This window comes from Borostomias antarcticus (genome assembly GCF_949987555.1).
Source record: "Borostomias antarcticus genome assembly, chromosome: 3".
NCBI lineage: Eukaryota > Metazoa > Chordata > Actinopteri > Stomiiformes > Stomiidae > Borostomias > Borostomias antarcticus.
Genome location: NC_140236.1, coordinates 36623758 through 36644832, shown reverse-complemented (window position 1 = coordinate 36644832; position 21075 = coordinate 36623758). Strand labels below are relative to the sequence as shown.

Here is a 21075-nt window from a genome sequence, read left to right as displayed (position 1 = left end):
TTTAAAAAAACATGCTTTTGGTATGTGCAGCATTTGCAGGTAGGTAGGTACTGGACTAAGAAGACCATTTTGGAGAAATTATAAACTTTGTCTTGTTACACAATTGAAATAAACCACCTTTCATATAAGCCAAGTTCACAGTTCTGGGGTGCTCTGGTGTGTGGCTTTCAGATTCTAATGCTTTTAGTGCCCGTTGTGAATATATAAATGTTATTCATAAAACAAATCTGATTGCATTATTTGTCTTTATTACAGGCAGGTTAAAAAGCAATATAACAGCAGTGTCCTTAGCTAGTCATCCAAAACACGAATCAACAAAACATTTACATGTGAAGCCAACATAAGAGACGCCTTGTGGACAGACGTTGCTACTAACTTCTCTGATAACCCAAATCAACTACTAAGCCCTACTTAGTATATACTGTTACTTAGAGTATATACTGTTACCCTGTGGAGTCCGTTGAGAGTCATGTACCGGTGTAAGTAACATGCTGCAAACATGCCAACTGTGTGCAAGTCGGAGCTATTTTGCGTACACCCGTCACATACTTGTCTTCAGAACGGCGCAGGGTCGGGCCTATGGGTTGATTTGGGACAATCCTTTCATGTCCTGGCGTAGTGTAAATCTGGGGTGGGTTGTTATGGCTGACTGCAGTATGCGCTGTGCATGTTGCTGTGAGGAGAGGTAGGTCGGTCATCTCGGCTACCTACAGGATCAACACCCAGAAACAGAACAGCTCCTTTTCCTAAACCAGCCCCTTGTTCAAACTTCTCATGACAATTGCCCTATCAGATGGTAAGGACAAATCAATTACCGTATAATTAAATTAAAACCTTTTCATAGAGCTTTAGCAGTGTAGTGTCATGGGCAAGGGGTTGTGTTTGGACAGTGCTGTGTAAATTGTGTTTAAACCTTCGTGTTTGTCCCACAATTAAATGTTTCACACACACACATACAAACTAACTGAAATACAACTACCACTATCATAATAGACTTTCCTTTCTTATTCAATCAAGTTGCAAACTGTTAATTTCAAGGAAATCAATTAGAATTTTAGGATCGCTTTTACTATGATGGGCAAGTTACAGTATAAACCTGGCAGTGATGCACCTGTAGATTACTGAGACTAAAGTCCTATCAAACATTACCCGACTGATATTCCAATGCAAGTGCTGATCAACTCTTAACTCACCCCTATAATATAACACGAGGGTCTCTACGCAGTGCAAACATGTTTTCCTAAATGTTTTCTTTTCTTCAGAGGACGCGCACCTTCACATGTCAGAATATCAATTGAAAGTGCTGTTGATACCGTGGTGACATCACATCAATACAAAACAAAGCAGAAGGACCCGATAGCTTAGCTTCTGTTTACAGACGATGTCCAATCAAACGGTGCCTTACTACCACTGAAGCTTTACCACTGGTTTCAAACAGACCTAATCCAAATAGTATATGAAATTTGCTCTTGATTTCAAATACTACTTCACTCATGTCTGATCTTCGCAACTAGGCTAGTCACTCCGTACGGGTGTAAAGCCAGTACAGTATATATGGATCATCTCTGCTGTGGTGAGAGCATTAGCATGCTGAAGCAAGGCTGAGTGTGACAGCTACACCAGGGGCCTCCACGCCATGCCGAGTGGGCTACCCAACCATAGGTGAGTCAGGATAAGGAAGTGCTTCCACAGACCTACAGTACTGAACACACATTCAGGAAACAACACAACAAAAACACTGCATGGCATTATCAGTCTCCTTCTCCCTCTTTTCAGACGCATGTCAGCAAGTCCAGTCCAAGACTTCAGATTTGGGGGCTGACGGCGTCATCTCCAAACTGGGAGAGAGCTAGGAGGGAGGGAGAGAGGGAGGAGGAGAGGAGGGAGGAGAGAGTGAGGGGAGGGAGGAGAGGCAGGCTCAGCAGGATGGGCGTACGCGGGCGGTGACCCAGGGTTAGTTCAGGGAATAAGAGGCCTTCTGCTCAGCTAAGGGTCCGTATATTCTCCAGCAGCTCTGGCTTGAGGAGAGCGCCAGCCTTCCCCCCGGCGGCCGCGATGTCCGCCTGCACGGCCGCGTCCCAGGAAAACGTCAGCAGAGCCGCAGGAACCTCCACGAGAGAAACTCCAGTCAGTATTTACAGCATGTTTTTTCAAAATGGTGATGTACTAAACAAACCCGCCTCAATAGCACTGAGGCGAGGTGTCCAGGTCCAGACAGGGAGGACGCTGGGCGTGCATGACTTTGCTCCAGCTCAGCAAAACTCTGCAGCTCAACATCTCCCCAGGACCGACGCTCGGAGACGAACACTACTTACCAAGCTGGACTCGTTGAGGGCCACCTCCTCGCTCTCTCGCAGCTTGTGTCCTCCGGGCGCTATGAGCTCAAACGGCTGCCAGCCGTCCGCCAAGGACTCCCGCACAAACTGGAAGAGCACAGAGAGCCGGTCCCAGGCCAGGAAGGTGCCTGGAAGGACACAACGGTGAGAGACGAAATAAGGCGTTATTATAACTAGCCAGACTCCAACGCTGCTGTGAATCCTAGACATTAGACGGCGTCCGCTGCTGTGTGATGGAGTTCTGAATCAATCAATCAATCCATCAAAGCTTTATTTGTATAGCGCATTTCATACCCAGAGGCAACACAATGCGCTTTACAGAGAACAAGGGAGGTGGGCATACGACCCACTCTCTACATATTCCAGAGGGAAGCAAAAAAACAGTAATCACCCGGGGGCCAGATAAGTGAGCTGTAAAAATTCTTCCCTGACCCCTCTCAACAAGGCGATGGAGCTCCTGGAGTATGTTTGTCTACCGGCTAAGAACATTTATAAAGCAATAAATAACAGCATAAGAATGCGTGTGTTTCTTCTCAGGTGGAGGTGTGTGTTCTCAGGTGGAGGTGTGTGTTCTCAGGTGGAGGTGTGTGTTCTCAGGTGGAGGTGTGTGTTCTCAGGTGGAGGTGTGTGTGTTCAGGTGGAGGTGTGTGTTCTCAGGTGGAGGTGTGTGTGGTCAGGTACAGGTGTGTGTTCTCAGGTGGAGGTGTGTGTGGTCAGGTGGAGGTGTGTGTTCTCAGGTGGAGGTGTGTGTGTTCTCAGGTGGAGGTGTGTGTTCTCAGGTGGAGGTGTGTGTTCTCAGGTGGAGGTGTGTGTTCTCAGGTGGAGGTGTGTGTTCTCAGGTGGAGGTGTGTGTTCTCAGGTGGAGGTGTGTGTTCTCAGGTGGAGGTGTGTGTTCTCAGGTGGAGGTGTGTGTTCTCAGGTGGAGGTGTGTGTTCTCAGGTGGAGGTGTGTGTTCTCAGGTGGAGGTGTGTGTGGTCAGGTACAGGTGTGTGTTCTCAGGTGGAGGTGTGTGTGGTCAGGTGGAGGTGTGTGTTCTCAGGTGGAGGTGTGTGTTCTCAGGTGGAGGTGTGTGTTCTCAGGTGGAGGTGTGTGTTCTCAGGTGGAGGTGTGTGTGGTCAGGTGGAGGTGTGTGTGGTCAGGTGGAGGTGTGTGTGGTCAGGTACAGGTGTGTGTGGTCAGGTGTGTGTGGTCAGGTACAGGTGTGTGTAGTCAGGTGTGTGTGGTCAGGTGGAGGTGTGTGTGGTCAGGTGGAGGTGTGTGTGTGGTCAGGTACAGGTGTGTGTGGTGTGTGTGGTCAGGTACAGGTGTGTGTTCTCAGGTACAGGTGTGTGTGTTCTCAGGTACAGGTGTGTGTGGTCAGGTACAGGTGTGTGTGGTCAGGTACAGGTGTGTGTGGTCAGGTACAGGTGTGTGTGGTCAGGTACAGGTGTGTGTGGTCAGGTACAGGTGTGTGTGGTCAGGTACAGGTGTGTGTGGTCAGGTACAGGTGTGTGTGGTCAGGTACAGAGGTGTGTGTGGTCAGGTGTGTGTGGTCAGGTGGAGGTGTGTGTGTGGTCAGGTACAGGTGTGTGTGGTGTGTGTGGTCAGGTACAGACCCTGCAGCAGGGTCCCGTCCGGCAGGCGGACCCTCAGGAGAGTGTAGTTGTATTTGCGTCTCTCTCTCTGTTCCTCTCTCTCACGCATGGCCTTGGTGCGCAGCATAGCGTTCTTATCCACCACCTCACTCCTACAGCGCACACACACACACACACACACGCACACACGCACGCACACACACACACACGCCGCACACACACACACCCCGGAGGAGAAACACGGCAGCACTGAGACAGCAGACAGGGTCACAGGGTCAGGATATGGAACCTGGTTGCTGTAGTTCCAAGTGCAGCTTGTGAGTTTTCTAAAGTCCTAGTCCTTAGGAGTCCTGTTGTCATCGGTGAGCGTCTATCAATCTATCAATCAATCAATCAATCAATCAATCAATCAATCAATCAATCAATCAATCAATCAATCAATCAATCAAAGCTTTATTTGTATAGCGCATTTCATACCCAGAGGCAACACAATGCGCTTTACAGAGAACAAGGGAGGTGGGCATACGACCCACTCTCTACATATTCCCCCCCCCCAAAAAGTCTACCTCAGCTGCTGCTCTTTCCTCAGCTCTTCCGCGGTCAGGTTGTAGAACTCCGGGGGCAGCTCGAAGCGGGTGGCGTTGGGGGAGGGGCGGTAGGCCTGCGGCTGGCGGTCCAGCTGAGCCCTGACTGGTTCCCCACTCTGCAGACGCTCCCTCCTGTCCCTCATCTCCTCCAGGCCCTGGGGGCCCTGCTCTCCCAGCATCAGGAACTCCTCACTCTCCTCTGGGGAGGAACGGGAGGCAGGAGAATCAGAGGACGCCAGTCCTAGCGCTACACTGGGCCTGATTCAGATAGCCCGATTCAGATAGCCCGATTCAGATAGCCCGATTCAGATAGCCCGATTCAGATAGCCTGATTCAGATCGCCTGATTCAGATAGCCTGATTCAGATAGCTTGATTCAGATAGCTTGATTCAGATAGCTTGATTCAGATAGCCTGATTCAGATAGCTTGATTCAGATAGCCTGATTCAGATAGCTTGATTCAGATAGCTTGATTCAGATAGCCTGATTCAGATAGCCTGATTCAGAGAACCTGATTCAGATAGCCCGATTCAGAGAGCCCGATTCAGATAGCCTGATTCAGATAGCCTGATTCAGATAGCCTGATTCAGATAGCCTGATTCAGATAGCCTGATTCAGAGAACCTGATTCAGATAGCCCGATTCAGAGAGCCCGATTCAGATAGCCTGATTCAGATAGCCTGATTCAGATAGCCTGATTCAGAGAGCCTGATTCAGAGAGCCTGATTCAGAGAGCCTGATTCAGATAGCCTGATTCAGAGAGCCTGATTCAGAGAGCCTGATTCAGATAGCCTGATTCAGATAGCCTGATTCAGATAGCTTGATTCAGATAGCCTGATTCAGATAGCTGGCCAGAGTCATGTTGGGAATCACTCATATTTTAGGGAATCACTCATGTTTTGTTTGCCTCTCTGCAGAAACAGACATAGGTGATAAAGGAGGTGGATGTACCTTGTCCCTCTACGGGCAGCATGACACTTTCGAACCCCAGAGCCTGCAGGAACTCCCGAGTCCCCTCCACACACTTCACCTTCTCCTGGGGAGAAGAACAATACCAAGCATTAAAGAGGAAACAGCTGCACAAACCATTCAGTTTCATATAATTCTCGACTACAATACGTCTGAGACAAACATACCTGGAACACCTTGTTGCTGAGTTTGATCTTCCTGTACTTCTCTTCTGTCGGATTCTTACAGATGTTTTCGATGTACCTGAGTGGTGAAGCAACATGAAACAATGGGCTGTCAAGATACTCATCACACAACATCACGTGACCTGTGACCTCTTCACGTCTTAACCCCTAAGGTACCTGTGGAGAGGATCAAGGCAAGTTTATTTGTAGAGCACATTTCAGCAACAAGGTAATTAAAAGTGCTTTACATGAGACATTAAAAGCATCAAGACAAAGAAACACATTATAAAAGGTCATTTAAAACAAAATGCAGGAAAAATAAAATACAAGAATAAAACTTAAAGTGCACTGTACGAATGAATAATTATTTGAAAAAAGCAGCAGCAAAAAGAAAAGACTTCAGTGTTGATTTAAAAGAAGTGGGAGTTGCAGCCGATCTGCAGTTTTCTGGAAGTTAGTTTTAACTCTGGGGACAGAAAGCTGACCTGTGACCTCCTGGTGGGACAGAAAGCTGACCTGTGACCTCCTGGTGGGACAGAAAGCTGACCTGTGACCTCCTGGTGGGACAGAAAGCTGACCTGTGACCTCCTGGTGGGACAGAAAGCTGACCTGTGACCTCCTGGTGGGACAGAAAGCTGACCTGTGACCTCCTGGTGGTTCATAACGTAGCAGCAGATCAAAAATAGATTTGGGCCCTAAAGAATTCAGTGCTTAATAAACCAACAGCAGTATTTTAAAGTAAATGATTTGACAGACAGGAAGCCAGTGTAAAGACCTTAGTACTGGTGTGATATGATCCACTTTCTTAGTCTTAGTGAGGACTCGAGCAGCAGCGTTCTGAATCAGCTGCAGCTGTCTGATCGATTTTTAGAGAGACCTGTAAACACACCGTTACAGTAGTCAAGTCTACTGAAGATAAAAAAGCATGAACAAGTTTTTCCAAATCCTGCTGGGACATAAATCCTTTAATCCTTGATATATTCTTCAGGTGATAGTAGGCTGACTTGGTAATTGTCTTAATGTGGCTGTTGAAATGGAGGTCTGAGTCCATGACTACACCAAGATTTCTGGCTTCGTTGGTGGTTTTTAGCATTACTGATTGAAGCTGAGCGCTGACTTTTAATCATTCTTCTTTGGCTCCAAAGACAGTTACTTCAGTTTTATGTTTGTTTAGTTGGAGAAAGTTCTGGAACATCCAATCATTGATTTGTTCAATGCACTTACTCAGCGCTTGTATGGGATTATAGTTCCCTGGTGATATGGTGATATAAATGTGTATGCCGTCTGCGTAGCTACGGTAACATATTTTGTTGTTTTCCATAATTTGAACTAGTGGGAGCATGTAAATGTTGAAGAGGCCCCAGAATGGAGCCTTGGGGAACTCCAAAGGTTATTTTTATCTGCTCAGATGTGTAATTGCCTGTAGACACAAAGTAGTCCCTGTCCTTCAGGTAGGATTCAAACCAGTCTAGCACTGGGCCAGAAATTCCCAGCCAGTTCTCCAGTCGGCCTAGTAAAATGTTGTGGTCAACCGTGTCGAATGCAGAGCTCAAGTTTTAACTATTCCCCCATTACTTACACATGTCCAATACTATGTCTACATGTGCGTGGACATGGATCTAAGAGCTGATCTGGAACCTGTTCTGAGAGTCTTGTTTCTTACTTGCTGATGATGTCCACTGCAGTCTTCACTTTCTCTCTGTCTTTGTTGAAAGTGTGGAACATCATAATGGAGGCCTCTACACGGTCTTCCTCAAACCGCTGCAAGGCAATTAAACATGTTTCTTTATTAATATGCGAGACACATATGTTGACTTCACGCCAGTAAGTATTTGAATAGTTTGGACTGCATACATCAATGTTGCATATCAGTCACAATCAGAATGTGATACAAGCAGGAAATAAGAGAATCGATCCACCCACCATGAAAATGGCCTCTTTAATGTGCACTTCTCTCTCACTCTTGGTTAAAGTGGCTCCAGTTAGTGGGCAGGTGAAATACACACCTGACACTGAGAGACATGCAGGGTCCTTAATTGGCACCTGGGATCCCTGGAAAAAAAAGATAAGCGATACTCACGAGAATACATACTGTCCATTCCCAATGACGTGTTTGTGAAGGAGGTTACTAATTTACCTCAACCGTTGCTCCTTTATCCTTCTCTGAGGCAACTGCTGCTGCCTCTGCCTCTAACTCTCTTTTCACTATGGAGGGACGAGAATCAGACGTATAAGTCCATAATAGTCTGATTGTGTATCCTTGTTTAATAGAGTAAGATGCCATAGTACCCTAGGCAATAGTATAAGCAGCATGGCATTCTGGGAAACCTGCTCTTACCCTGGTTTCGGATGACATCCTGTGAGGTCTGAGCTCGTGGGCGAGGCTGCTGCTCGATCCTGGCCAGAGCTGCGGCTCCGGCCCGCTGGGCTCCATCAGTGGGCGCGGCACGGGGCTTGGAACCAACGCTGCTATGCACCACCTGGGCCTTGGAACTGGGCAAAGAAAAGGACGGATAGCTAGGCCGTGAGGACAGATAGCTAGGCCGTGAGGACAGATAGCTAGGCCGTGAGGACAGATAGCTAGGCCGTGAGGACAGATAGCTAGGCCGTGAGGACAGACAGCTAGGCCGTGAGGACAGACAGCTAGGCCGTGAGGACAGACAGCTAGGCCATGAGGACAGATAGCTAGGCCATGAGGACAGATAGCTAGGACATGAGGACAGATAGCTAGGCCATGAGGACAGACAGCTAGGCCGTGAGGACAGACAGCTAGGCCGTGAGGACAGATAGCTAGGCCGTGAGGACAGATAGCTAGGCCGTGAGGACGGATAGCTAGGCCATGAGGACGGATAGCTAGGCCGTGAGGACGGATAGCTAGGCCGTGAGGACGGATAGCTAGGCCGTGAGGACAGATAGCTAGGCCGTGAGGACGGATAGCTAGGCCGTGAGGACGGATAGCTAGGCCGTGAGGACAGATAGCTAGGCCGTGAGGACGGATAGCTAGGCCGTGAGGACAGATAGCTAGGCCGTGAGGACAGATAGCTAGGCCGTGAGGACGGATAGCTAGGCCGTGAGGACGGATAGCTAGGCCATGAGGACGGATAGCTAGGCCATGAGGACAGATAGCTAGGCCATGAGGACAGATAGCGAGGCCATGAGGACAGATAGCTAGGCCATGAGGACAGATAGCTAGGCCATGAGGACAGATAGCTAGGCCATGAGGACAGACAGCTAGGCCATGAGGACAGACAGCTAGGCCATGAGGACAGACAGCTAGGCCATGAGGACAGACAGCTAGGCCATGAGGACAGACAGCTAGGCCGTGAGGACAGATAGCTAGGCCATGAGGACGGAAGATCCTCCCTTTAATTGACTTCAATTAACTGATTGACTTCTTTCAACATTTGATTCGCATATTACACTATGATGAGAAGCCAGATACAGAAAACTAAGTCACACAGACGATACGACACTGGATAGTAGGGTAGTTTTACTATGTGTTCTTTGTGTGTTATTGTTGTTTGACTTGTACAGCACTTTGGTCAACTTTGTTGTTTTTAAATGTGCTCTATAAATAAAATGGTATGGTATGGACGGCACTCAGCTAACAAGGGGATTCAGTCTAGTCTTAGTTATCTAACTACCACATGTAAGTTAATGAGCTAGCTAGGCTGGCTTTTCTAGTAAGCCTTCGAATCAGTTATAGCTGGATTAGCTGGGGTAAATAGGGGGGGCTGTCATACCGCATACTAGGCTAGGCTAGTTTATTTACCTGGACTCTTCGGTGAGTTTCTTTCCAGGTCCTGCTGATTTGAATTTTATGTCTTTCTTGATGTCTTCAAAAAACTTCTTCATGTCGTTATGCTGTCACAAAATGATATTCTGCGAAGAAAACACTTACATAGATGAGGATCAACAGCCTGGGGGCTATGCTATCTGACGTTAGACAAGGTTGTTTACATCGACAACGGAAGAGGAAGTGGACAAAAAGCAAAGCTCTTATCTGAGCCTGAACCAGTTAGACATGTTATAGCGACCTCTGGTGGTGGGATTGGTTATGACTCACATTGTAATATAGATCACAATTATTTAATGTTATTGGTATAGTTATACAACATAACTTATACATTCAGGCTGTCTTAACATCTGTTCTGTGTGTCTCTGATCCAGATTGAGGATGTGGCAGAAGGAGCTGTGAAACCACCCCCAAATAAAATTCCAATTTTCTTCTTTGGGACTCACGAAACGTAAGTGCATATAGTTTGATATTAACAAGGTTATTTGGCTGTATTATGGACTTAAAGTAGAAGAGGAAGTGAACAAAAAGCAAAGCTCTTTTCTGAGCCCGCACCAGAGTTAGAGATGTTATAGCGACCTCTGGTGGTGGGAGTGGTTATGACTCACATTTCGCACTTCACATGGATGCTGACAATTGTTGATATTCACCAATAAAACATAGTAAATTGCTATTAGTTGTACGTGGACGTTGCAAACCTTTACACAACAATATTGCATATTAGCTGGTTTATGTGTGTGTTGCCCTCTTTATAGGGAGGGTGAAAACATGCGCCCCCAGCGGATTGGTTCCTATTGGAGAGGAGTTTCAATGTAAACTCATAGACCGGATTTTCTAATAATTACTACGAAGCCATTTCGGTGAAGTTATCAAAACAAAAACTTGTGAGTGTCTTTACAGTAATAACCTACTAACCGTGAGAATTCCAAACAGTATTTAGCCTTCTTTCAAATTTTCGAAATTGCTCCATTCCTCCAGTCAAAGTCAATGGAATTTAAGAAAAATATTTTCATAATTCGGATTGTGATTGAAAATCAACTATGATCACCAGAATCAATAGATAGATAGAGATAGATATCTTTCTTGCAGACTCAATGGTCCATAAAAAACCCCAACAACACAAAGACAACACAATAAAGTTTGTCTCCAAGTATTTGCCGTTTAAGGCATTCTACTAACGTTTCGGTGTCGACCAAGATATACAGTAATTTCTCAAAAGACGTGTCTAGTAGAAATCCCATTCATTCTCTCGGCATTATGAACGCCACCACTAGGGGGCGATGAGATTACTTTCCCTCCCTAGTTTTTTTGACTTTCTGGAAGTGAGTTGGGTGCCAGTATCATTCATGGACATACGTGCTTTTTCTCGTGAACATTACAGGTATGCCAAGTAGTGTTTGTAGAAGGTGGGGCATCAGTCACTTGCTCATCAGATATTTCTCCATAATTTCACAAAGAATAAACTTGTATTTCCTTCACTTTTCTTCACAGAAAGGCTGATTGTAACAAATAGGTTATATCTCTATAACATTTGAAAACTGAAAAGCGCTATGATACATTTACAATATGGAAAGTGAGGACTGATATGCAACTTATATTTGCAGTGTACACATTGTAGAATACAATTGGTTATGGAACTGGAATGACAGGAATTTCACCCAATCACAGAAGCCAGTAGGAGGGACTTCCGCTTTTGACAGCCTGAATTAGCGGAAGCTGTCCTTCTGGAGCTTCTGCCTCATCTCGCTAAGGAGAAGCTAGCCTGCGAGCTAAGACAACTTACTCTTTATTACAGGGTTCGGATCCGCCTGAAACGGACAAGGAGCGGGACGCACATAGTTTCATAGTGATAGGATTGAAAATCGGCTGCAAAGACAGAAGAATGCCGCACAATTTCCAGCCGGGAGACCTAGTCTTCGCCAAAATGAAGGGGTACCCCCACTGGCCAGCCCGGGTAAGCCTGCAGGGGAACAGAGAGAGACCAGAGAGAGAGAGCAGAGAGAGAGACCAGAGAGAGAGACCAGAGAGAGAGACCAGAGAGAGAGACCAGAGAGAGAGACCAGAGAGAGAGCAGAGAGAGAGACCCGAGAGAGAGACCAGAGAGAGAGACCAGAGAGAGAGGGGGTGGGCGGCTGTGTCTAATGTGCATCCTTGGACATGACTGACATGGAGAGACACTAGTCCAGCCAACCTGCTTCCTTGCACTTGAAACAGATCATGTTTTATAAAGCAATGTGCATGATAGCATTACCAGACCGTCCATGGGAAGTGTTACAATGTATCTGATATGAGACATGACGCTGCTCGGGGGACATGGATGTGATTGGTTGTTCGGGGGGACATGGATGTGATTGGTTGGTTGTTGTCCATCCAGACATCTACTGTAACGTTATGGGCGATTTGAAGCATGGCTGATTTGGAACTTTCTAGATTTTGTATTCATGAGAACAATATCCCATGTTTGTTGTGTGTAACGGTGGATAACATTGTTTAGAACCCCGCAGTGTGTGTTGTTGTTTGTGTTTTCAGAATGATATTTTGTTATTGTGCACTTTATACCATTACCTGTCTCGAGCTCAAGGACTCAAAAATGTAGATCACAATTATTTAATGTTGTTGATATAGTTATAAAACATAACTTATACATTCAGGCTGTCTTAACATCTTTTCTGTGTCTCTGATCCAGATTGAGGATGTGGCAGAAGGAGCTGTGAAACCACCCCCAAATAAAATTCCAATTTTCTTCTTTGGGACTCACGAAACGTAAGTGCATATAGTTTGATATTAACAAGGTTCTTTGACTGTATTATGGACTTAAAGTAGACTAGTATCCTTCTATCCTCCGTACAGTGTATTGTACATAGTGTACTGTAATTAATGTAAACTATTTAGTTGATTTTTGTTTTGTTTTGTTCTCTTGCAGTCTCAGTATTTTGAAGATCATACACAAATTGTTTTAGTACTTATTGTAGTTGGTATGCACCTTCTTGTTGTGATTTGTTAATTTTCTTTGAGGATTTCTTTTCTCCCAGTTTTCTGTATCACACTATTTCAACCAAAAGCTGTTCAAACGTACAGCTGTTTGAATGTTTTTCCGTAATGTTGTAATGGGTTCTTGTGATCAGACATTGATATCTGAATTTGTTTTGCAAGATGATAGATGCACTATTAATGACCATACACTAGGGGGCATGAAACCTCTATCACTTTAGAGATTCACATTCAGATTGATTTATTTACAAGGAATTTGTTGATGCTTGTTGGTGCATGACAATAAACATATTAGAAGGACAAGACAGGACAGTGCAAAATATAATAATAAAGTGATAAAATACCATAATAAAGTGATAAAATACAATAATACAGTGATAAAATACAATATACAATACAAGTTGATAGACCCATACAAGAGTTGTAGTAAAGGACTAACTTCTGTTGTCAAATCTCAGTAGGCCTGTGACTGTAATAACACGATGGAAATATGATTTTTATTTCATTTTTTATTCACTCTATTCTTTCTTTCCAGCGCATTCCTTGCACCAAAGGACCTGTTTGCGTATGAGAAGTACAGTGAGCGCTATGGGAAGCCCAACAAGAGGAAAGGCTTTAACGAGGGCTTATGGGAAATCCAGAACAACCCCCATGCCTCCTACAGTGCCCCTGCTGTAAGTTAATCAATCAATCAATCAAAGCTTTATTTGTAGAGCGCATTTCATACCCATAGGCAACACAATGCGCTTTACAGAGAACAAGGGAGGTGGGCATACGACCCACTCTCTACATATTCCAGAGGGAAGCAAAAAAACAGTAATAACCCGGGGGCCAGATAAGTGAGCTGTAAAAATTCTTCCCTGACCCCTCAGAATTCAGTGTGAATCAGTGACTCAAAGTTCAATGACTCAAAAAGGAAACTTTGTGAATCTGTGACATGATTGCTTGAGTTCCACATGTTAGGTTTTATCAGCACAGGACTGAGCTGGATCTCTGTCTGCTGAAAGGGTTCACTGTTTCTTATGACCTCCCCAGCCTGCCAGCTCCTCTGACAGTGACGGAAATGATGCTGGAGGAGGAGGAGGAGGGGGAAGTGACGAGGAGGAGGAGGAGGAAGCAGTGGTACCCAGGAAAGCAGACACAGCAAGTGAGGTAGATTCTGATTCTGGAAGTGAAGATCGAGGAAGAGGAGGAGGAGGAGGAGGCGGAGGAGGCGGAGGGGGAGGAGGAGGAGGCGGGGTGAAAAGGAAGCCACCTGCTGCTAAGGTAATTTGCTCAGCATTTATGATCAGAACAAATCACCTGAATCTTAGTATTCAAGAGACACTTTGAACCCTAAAGCCTGTGTTTTGAACCCTAAAGCCTGTGTTTTGAACCCTAAAGCCTGTGTTTTGAACCCTAAAGCCTGTGTTTTGAACCCTAAAGCCTGTGTTTCGTCCTCATCCAGCGCCCCCCTCCTGCAAAGAAGGCGCGTGGCTCGTCAAGTGACCGGGATGGAGAGAGTGGCTCCCCCTCTGAGCCAGACCCATCCCCCAGCTCCGACTCGGACTCTGGGAAGAACAGTGACCAGGTTAGTTCACGTGTGTATTCACACACAACTGTTGTGTGTTTTACACTAGTCTGTTCACTCCTGTTTCACCACTGAGAACATACTGGCCACCACTGCAGCGTTGGATTTGATAGACCATACAATTCCTTAAAAAACAATGAATTAATTATGGACTGTTTCAGTGAGAATGCTGTCACTTGGATGGAATTCTATTTAAATGGTAGAAAGCAGTCTCCTGTGTTTTTGGTTAATGGCTCCTTTTCTTCTTGAGGATTAATTGTGGTCTTGAACCATGTTTGTTTATTAGCTTTAGCTTTAGCTTTATATGCAAACAATCTTCCTTTAGTGTTGGGCAACTCAAGTTGACATGTTTCCGGATTATACAACAATAAATTGGTATTAAATGTAAATAAAATAAAAGAATATGATTATATATATACTGCAAGAAAAAGACATTAAGCCATGGTACTTAAAGGAGTAGTAAAGGGAAAATGCATGTTTAGCCCTGTTTCAAGGTCACTTATGATCCTATACTGCCTTTTTTACATAGCTTACATAAATAATAGGCTAGATTAGGCTACTCTTAACTGATATTTCGTTGCATTTTCTGTTGCTTTGACTGGCACTTTTTAGGTGGCTGGAGGAACATTAACGCAAGCTAGCGTTGTTAAACTTTCAGTTCAGCCAGCCAAAAAGACGGATGGTCAATCAATCCGTCAGTCAGGGCAGCGCCTTTGATTCGCATGTTGTACTTGCGCTTGTGGTGTGGGCCGTCTCATTGACAAGTTTGCTGACGGACAGCAGCGCGTAAGCTACGTAGATGGAGGCTCCACTTCGGCTCAAACACAGGCTAGGCTACTGGGTGCATGTGTAGCTCCACGTCGTGTTTCTTCACTGTATTTTTTTTAGATAATGTTACATATTTATCAGACTTTAACTATATTTTTTACTTGTCCGATCAGAGAAATGAGTCACTTGCCCAAACAGAGTTGACTGGTCCAGGGGAAGCAATACGCTAGCCTACCTGACTTCATTCTACTCTCTTTTCCTCTTCAAACATTGTCGGATGTCCATCTGGAAAATGTAGGCTTTATGATCCGCCAGTTGTCATCAGCGGATGATAAGACCAGATAGGCCAGAGATGGGCAGGAGCTGTCGGCACTTCTTACTGGAACGTTATCTATCTCTACGCTGTATGAGTCCACTTATTGATTACAAACATTCATATATTTTAAACTGCTATGTAACGTATTGAGAAGTAGGCTAGGTACCAGCACATTTTGGTCCAGTTCAAACACTGGTTAAACACTAGCCTGTATTATTTTGTAATAGGCTCTCTGAAGAAAACATCCCTTCATGCGCAGTCTTTTGAGTTGAGCACAGAAAGCAGCATTCGCAGAGATCGCGGCCCAAGCTATTATTGAAACAAAAAATGTGGGCACAACGTTATCATGGTTTTGAAAGCGCATTTAGGCAGAACTATTTACAAAGTTTCAGATTTTTTAATTTAAGACATTAATATACAGTATATAGCCTAATTTGTATGATTATTATTTTTGTATCAAATGTATGGTGTGGCGGCAAGGATTTCAAAACCTTACCAGCGGAAACATTGTGACTGTGAGAGACACTATTCCCTTTCTGCTCTTTCTGCTATCATCACCTGTTGTAATGACAACAATGCCTAGCTATCTAACTTCCACTGTCCAAGCCCTGGTTCCTCTATCTGTGGCTCGGACGCACACAGCCCAGCTGTGCCAAGCTACTGGACTGGCTTGATTTGGGTGCAGTAGATATGTACACCGGAGCAGCACTTTGGGGAAGGAGGGATGGTTCCGGGAACAGTACTTTTGGTTAAAAATAGCCGATGTGTATTGGGTCCCGTCACTGTCTTCCCTGCGGATACCCATTCTAAATATGAATGCTGTCAGGCCGATGGTGTCGAGGAAAATGCAGATAGACAGACAGGCAGGGACAGACAGAGAGTTGCTCTTTATTTGTATGGATATATGGACATATGTAAATGGACTGCACTTATATAGCGCTTTTCCACCTTAGCGGCACTCAAAGCGCTTTACAATGGCCTCTTATTCACCCATTCACACACACATTCACACACCAATGGCGGTAGCTGCCATGCAAGGTGCTAACCTGCTCATTGGGAGCAATTTGGGGTTAGGTGTCTTGCTCAAGGACACTTCGACATGTGGACAGTCGGAGCTGGGATTCGAACCACTGACCCTTCAATCATTGAATGACCCGCTCTACCAACTGAGCTACAGCCGCCCCATATACTTATATAGTAATATACTGTAGTTTTTGTAGGGTATATGTGTATATATAGGAAATTGTGATTAATGTAATAATAATTAATGTGTTAATGATTGTGTTGTATTATCTATTAATTATTGTATCTATGTTTTTAATGTGGACTCTTGGAAAATCCAAATCAATCAATCAATCAATCAATCAAAAACCATTGTATGTATTTGTCTCCATGGTCTTGGCAGGACTTCACCCCAGAGAAGAAGACAGCAGGCCGAACTGGGAAGAAGGTTGGAGGCAGAGGAAAGAAGAAGGTGAGGGAAAAGACACCTCTGTGAATGTAGTTTTAGAGTGACTGCTTGCTTTGTCTCATGATGTTTTTGTGTCTCTGAAACGTTGCAGAAGGCCTCATCCAACTCCGACTCTGACTCTGGCTCCCCGTCGGAGCGGAAGGGAGGGGCGAGTGACTCTGGGGAGGATGAGAAGCCGCGGCCTGCCCTGTCTGGGTCAGAATCACAGTCTGGCTCAAAGTCTGACTCTGACTCAGATCCACCTCCAAAGAAGGGCCCACAGAGCCGGAAGAAGGGTGAGCTGCCTCCCATTAACAACTGATGGTTTTGTGTAATCGCTGGATGTTTACTTGATTCAATACTAGAGGCCTCAGATTATTAATCCACAAGGAGCTCATGGGGAAAACCAAGACAAGCATTCAGTATGTTCTGGTCTATGACTGCATTTGTCACCATTTCACCCTATTTCCTCTGCCCCCCCCCCCCCCCCCCAACAGAAAAACCTCCACCAAAACCTCGAGGTCGGAAAGCCAAACCTGCCCCAGTCAGACCCCCGTCCTCCTCATCGGATAGCGACAGGTCAGTGCTGCTAGATGTCTCTCAACCGTGTCCGTGCTCCGATAATCCATAATGAATGACCTGGAAAGGCTACATTTCTAAAGGCCCTTCTGAAGAAAGTGTGCTTGTTGAATGCAGTCTGAATGGCATCAGAATGAAGTGTCCTAGAATGAAGTGTTTAGCTTTAAAACTCGTCAGGTAATGGGTGTGATTACACTCTACATCTAAAATTATAAAACTTGAATGCATTACTAATGGTGCGTTCGTTTGTGGTCGGAGGTGGCAAGTCGCAAGTGGCAAAATACCTACCTCCGACCTGTGTGCATTCGAGCTATAGCGAATGATATGATTATGATATGATATTGACGTCAGCCGGCAACTGGGGGCTGAGAAACATATCCGAATTTGCGACGAGGAAGTGCGAGTTCATGCGGCGTTTTATTTAATCATTCCTAGTAGCAAGTCGCAATTTGCACCTCCCAGTAATAAACGAACGCACCATAAGCTTGCCATTCGGAAAAAAAATCAAGTTTCTTCAAATTTCTAGCTAATGGCCGCCTGTGTGGTCTTCCATAGTGACAGTGAGCCAGACCGCATCAGTGAATGGAAGAAACGAGACGAGGAGCGTCGACGGGAGCTGATGGAACGCAGGAAGAAGGAGGAGGCGGAGGAGCTTCGTAAGCTGCGGGAAAGAGAGAAAGAAGAAGACGAGCAGAGGAAGAAGGACAAGGAGAAGGTCGCGCGAGAGAGCAGCAGTGGCAGCAGCAGCAGCTCAGACGAGGGCGTAGATGAACACCCGCTGAAGAAGTCTAAGAAACCCCCTCCAGCCCCGATCCCGGCCCCCTCTGACTCTGACTCCCCGCCTCCCTCAGAGGTACGCAGCGCCGAATAGAGGCCATTTGTTGTCCTTGCTTGTTTTTGTGACTGAGTTAACAAAATTGTGTCTCCGTCCAGGCGAAAAAATCTGCCAAGCGTTCAGACAACCAGAAGAAAGGCAGAGCAAAGAAAGAGAAGGGTGGGAAAGACAGGAAGGAGAAGGAGAAGAAAGCCCAGCGATCAGAGGAGAGGTCACGAGGGAGGTGAGTGCACGCTACAGACCCAGACCAAGAGCAGGGTAAAGAACTCATTAGACGCAATCTTCATGAAATATAAATGTGTATAGAGATCACTGAGCTCCCTCCCCCTCAGGTCCAAGCCAGACAAGCCCAGACGTAAACCTGAAAGGCCCCCTGAGAGGAAAGTGGAGAAGAAAAAAGGTCGGTGTTCAGAAACTTGCTTTTCCTACGTTAAATGCAATTATTGTTAGTCGCTTTGGATAAAAGCGTCTGCTAAATGACTGTAATGTAATGAAACTGATTCCAAAAGCATTTAATTTGTCCATGACAAGTGGCATCTGCCATTGCCCATGTCGAAACTGGTTTGCATACAGTGTACATTACCTGTGACAGTTAGATATACGGATACTAGAGTACAATGATATCTCTCCCGAACTCTGACTCTGTTCCTCATTGTGTGTCCCCTTGTAGAGCCGTCACCAGAGGAAAAACTACAGAAACTCCACACTGATATCAAGTTTGCACTGAAGGTGGACAACCCAGTGAGTGATGTGCTTGATTTCACTTTCACTTTCTTTTAACAAAGCTCCATTCATCAACGGAAAGGTTAAGACAACGTTGTGATCAGGTAAAGAGCATGACGAGTGCTGTGTGCTTGTTTTGACGGTGGTCTTGTGTCTGTGTGACAGGACATAGAGCGGTGTCTACAGGCCTTGGCGGAGCTTGAGGCTGTGCCCGTCACCAGCCACATCCTACAGAAGAACTCTGATGTGATCGCCACTCTCAAAAAGGTTCCTCCGCTGCCTAGAACCTCTTCATAGATCACTTTACCTACAGTAGCACCTCTGCTCCATTTACTACTTCATGTATTTCTCAATTGTAACCTTGCCTTCCTCACAAAAAAGTTCAGGATAGTGATACCAGGCTAAAACTTGCCTGACTTTTTGATATTTTTTTTATTTTATTTTTTAGATCCGACGGTACAAAGCCAGCAATGCAGTTATGGAGAAGGCTGGAGAGGTCTACAACAAGTTAAAACTCCAGTTTGTGGGCAAGTCAGAAGTGTTAAGTAAACCCAAAACAGAGCAGCAAGACAATGGAAAGGAGACGGAGAACACAGGTGATTCAACTGTTTTACTGGAACCATCAACAGACTCTGCTTACTCTAATGTTCCCCTTGTTAAATTGAATATCTTATGTTTCTCTGGTTATTATCGATGTTGTTATTATTGATGTTGTTATTATTGATGTTGTATTCACATCAGACTCAACGCCTGTGAATGGGGAATCAGAACGCCAGAAAAAAGAAGGCACTGAGGTAGACGATAACCCAAAGTCCCCTGTCCAGGACGAGGATAATGAACGTGTGGCTTCAAGTCCCAACAGGTGAGCATCCCCTTCGTGATGCGTCTTTACTTCAGTCGTGTTGTCTTGCATTCCACATTAGTTGAAATTGACACACTATTTAAATGGTAAATGGAGTGCATTTATATAGCGCTTTTATCCAAAGTGCTTTTATCCACTTTACAGCACTTAATGCTTAATGCATTTGGGCAGCACGGTGGCTCAATGGTTAGCACTGTCAGCTCACAGCAAGAAGGTCCTGGGTTCGAATCCCGGTCGTTCCAGGTCCTTTCTGTGTAGAGTTTGCATGTTCTCCCCGTGCCTGCGTGGGTTCCCTCCGGGTACTCCGGCTTCCCCCACCATCATAAAGACATGCAACGTATGAATGTGAATGAATGTTGGTCACGCTTCTGTCAGTCTGCCCCAGGGCAGCTGTGGCTACAGATGTAGCTTACCACCACCAGTATGACTGTGTCTGAATGAATACTGGACTCTGTAAAGCGCTCTGGGTATCATGAAGGGCGTTATATAAATCTAACTTGACTAACAATGGCCTCTCTCATTCACCCATTCACATACCAATGGCGGCAGCTGCCATGCCAATATGCAATGCCTGCTCATTGGAAGCAATTTGGGATTCAGTGTCCTGCCCAAGGACACTTCAGCCGGAATCGAACCAGAAATCCTCTGATTCCCAGATTGCCTGTGCCCTCTTTCTGCTAGGCCCAGTCCCGACAGCCCTCCAGAACAGCAGATGTACACTGACGATGAACCACACCATGCCATCTCCGCAGAGACAGAACCACCCGCGATAGAGAGCTGAAGAACCATGAAGAAGTGGTACAATTGTTTACCACAGCAAAAAGGAGAGCTCACTTGTCTGATATATGGCTGACCTCTTTGTTGTTGTTGTCAATTGTATTTTTCCTTTTATACGATACCTGGCCCTGATTCTCTACTCCGTGCGACTTTGCTTTTTATTTCATCCCACGTGAACTCTTAACTTCGGTCTTTATACTGTATGTATATTGAGAGAATCTGTTTTAGCCCTTCTAACATGAATTGTGGGGAGTGGGGTGGAGCCAAGTCATGACTGTTTTGCTTGAAATATTTTGTGCTGTCACATGAGTCAAAGCATCGGTTTGCTTTACTGTATTGAAGCTGTTAGAACATCAAGAAAGGCTTACTTACTGTGTTTTGTGTGAGAGAAAGTATGAGTGTGGTTTCAGAGCAGAGCTTTGTCAGTCTTTGTTGCATTGTTTTTTTTATCTGGTTAATTGTTAATCCAGTCTCACCTTAATTATTAAGCCATTGAATGGAGTCACTTCAAATGTTTTTTCCAACTGAGGTCCACCTACTTTTTTAAAATAACAAGTATGTTTTCAGAATCCGATATTGCTTCTACTTTTTTGGTTTCCTGAATGCTGTGGAATCACACCCAACTCTCTGGTCTTCCCGCGACGTCTGCTTTCACTTTCTTGCATATTGGAACAGAATAACAATGTACAGACTGAACGATGTATATGGTAGCAAGTTGTGCAAAAGCTATTCAGATCCTATTTCTCTGCAGCCCCTTTGACATGTGCTTGTTATACATAT

At 45.3% G+C, this 21075-nt stretch overlaps 2 protein-coding genes across 2 annotated transcripts; one reads left to right on the top strand and one right to left on the bottom strand.

The window, feature by feature from the left end:
* Positions 1-261: 261 nt before the first annotated feature.
* Positions 262-9531, bottom strand: ubxn6 (UBX domain protein 6). Its single transcript, XM_084435787.1, has 11 exons — positions 9401-9531; positions 7967-8121; positions 7766-7833; positions 7552-7680; positions 7292-7389; positions 5632-5707; positions 5447-5531; positions 4477-4696; positions 3932-4062; positions 2316-2464; positions 262-2108 (listed from the first exon to the last, which is right to left on the bottom strand). Exons 1-11 carry the CDS (start codon positions 9481-9483, stop codon positions 1983-1985), a joined length of 1320 nt encoding a protein of 439 aa, XP_084291913.1. The 5' UTR covers positions 9484-9531; the 3' UTR covers positions 262-1982.
* Positions 9532-11214: 1683 nt separating this feature from the next.
* On the top strand, positions 11215-20977 carry hdgfl2 (HDGF like 2). Its single transcript, XM_084461616.1, has 16 exons — positions 11215-11378; positions 12111-12187; positions 12951-13089; positions 13451-13681; positions 13863-13985; positions 16475-16543; positions 16632-16815; positions 17017-17098; positions 17654-17951; positions 18032-18156; positions 18266-18333; positions 18604-18674; positions 18822-18923; positions 19105-19252; positions 19398-19518; positions 20200-20977. Exons 1-16 carry the CDS (start codon positions 11307-11309, stop codon positions 20297-20299), a joined length of 2010 nt encoding a protein of 669 aa, XP_084317742.1. The 5' UTR covers positions 11215-11306; the 3' UTR covers positions 20300-20977.
* Positions 20978-21075: the final 98 nt, after the last annotated feature.

What these genes read in the sequence shown, in the direction of transcription:
- hdgfl2 (XM_084461616.1), top strand. Translation starts at nt 11,307, where the DNA reads ATGCCGCACAATTTCCAGCCGGGAGACCTAGTCTTCGCCAAAATGAAG. An exon ending in ACCCCCACTGGCCAGCCCGG is followed by an intron (nt 11,379 to 12,110) that starts GTAAGCCTGCAG and finishes TCTCTGATCCAG; the next exon opens with ATTGAGGATGTGGCAGAAGG. An exon ending in CCCACAGAGCCGGAAGAAGG is followed by an intron (nt 16,816 to 17,016) that starts GTGAGCTGCCTC and finishes CCCCCCCAACAG; the next exon opens with AAAAACCTCCACCAAAACCT.
- ubxn6 (XM_084435787.1), bottom strand. Translation starts at nt 9,483, where the DNA reads ATGAAGAAGTTTTTTGAAGACATCAAGAAAGACATAAAATTCAAATCA. An exon ending in TCAGCAACAAGGTGTTCCAG is followed by an intron (nt 5,532 to 5,631) that starts GTATGTTTGTCT and finishes TCTTCTCCCCAG; the next exon opens with GAGAAGGTGAAGTGTGTGGA. An exon ending in GCTGCCCGTAGAGGGACAAG is followed by an intron (nt 4,697 to 5,446) that starts GTACATCCACCT and finishes GTTCCTCCCCAG; the next exon opens with AGGAGAGTGAGGAGTTCCTG.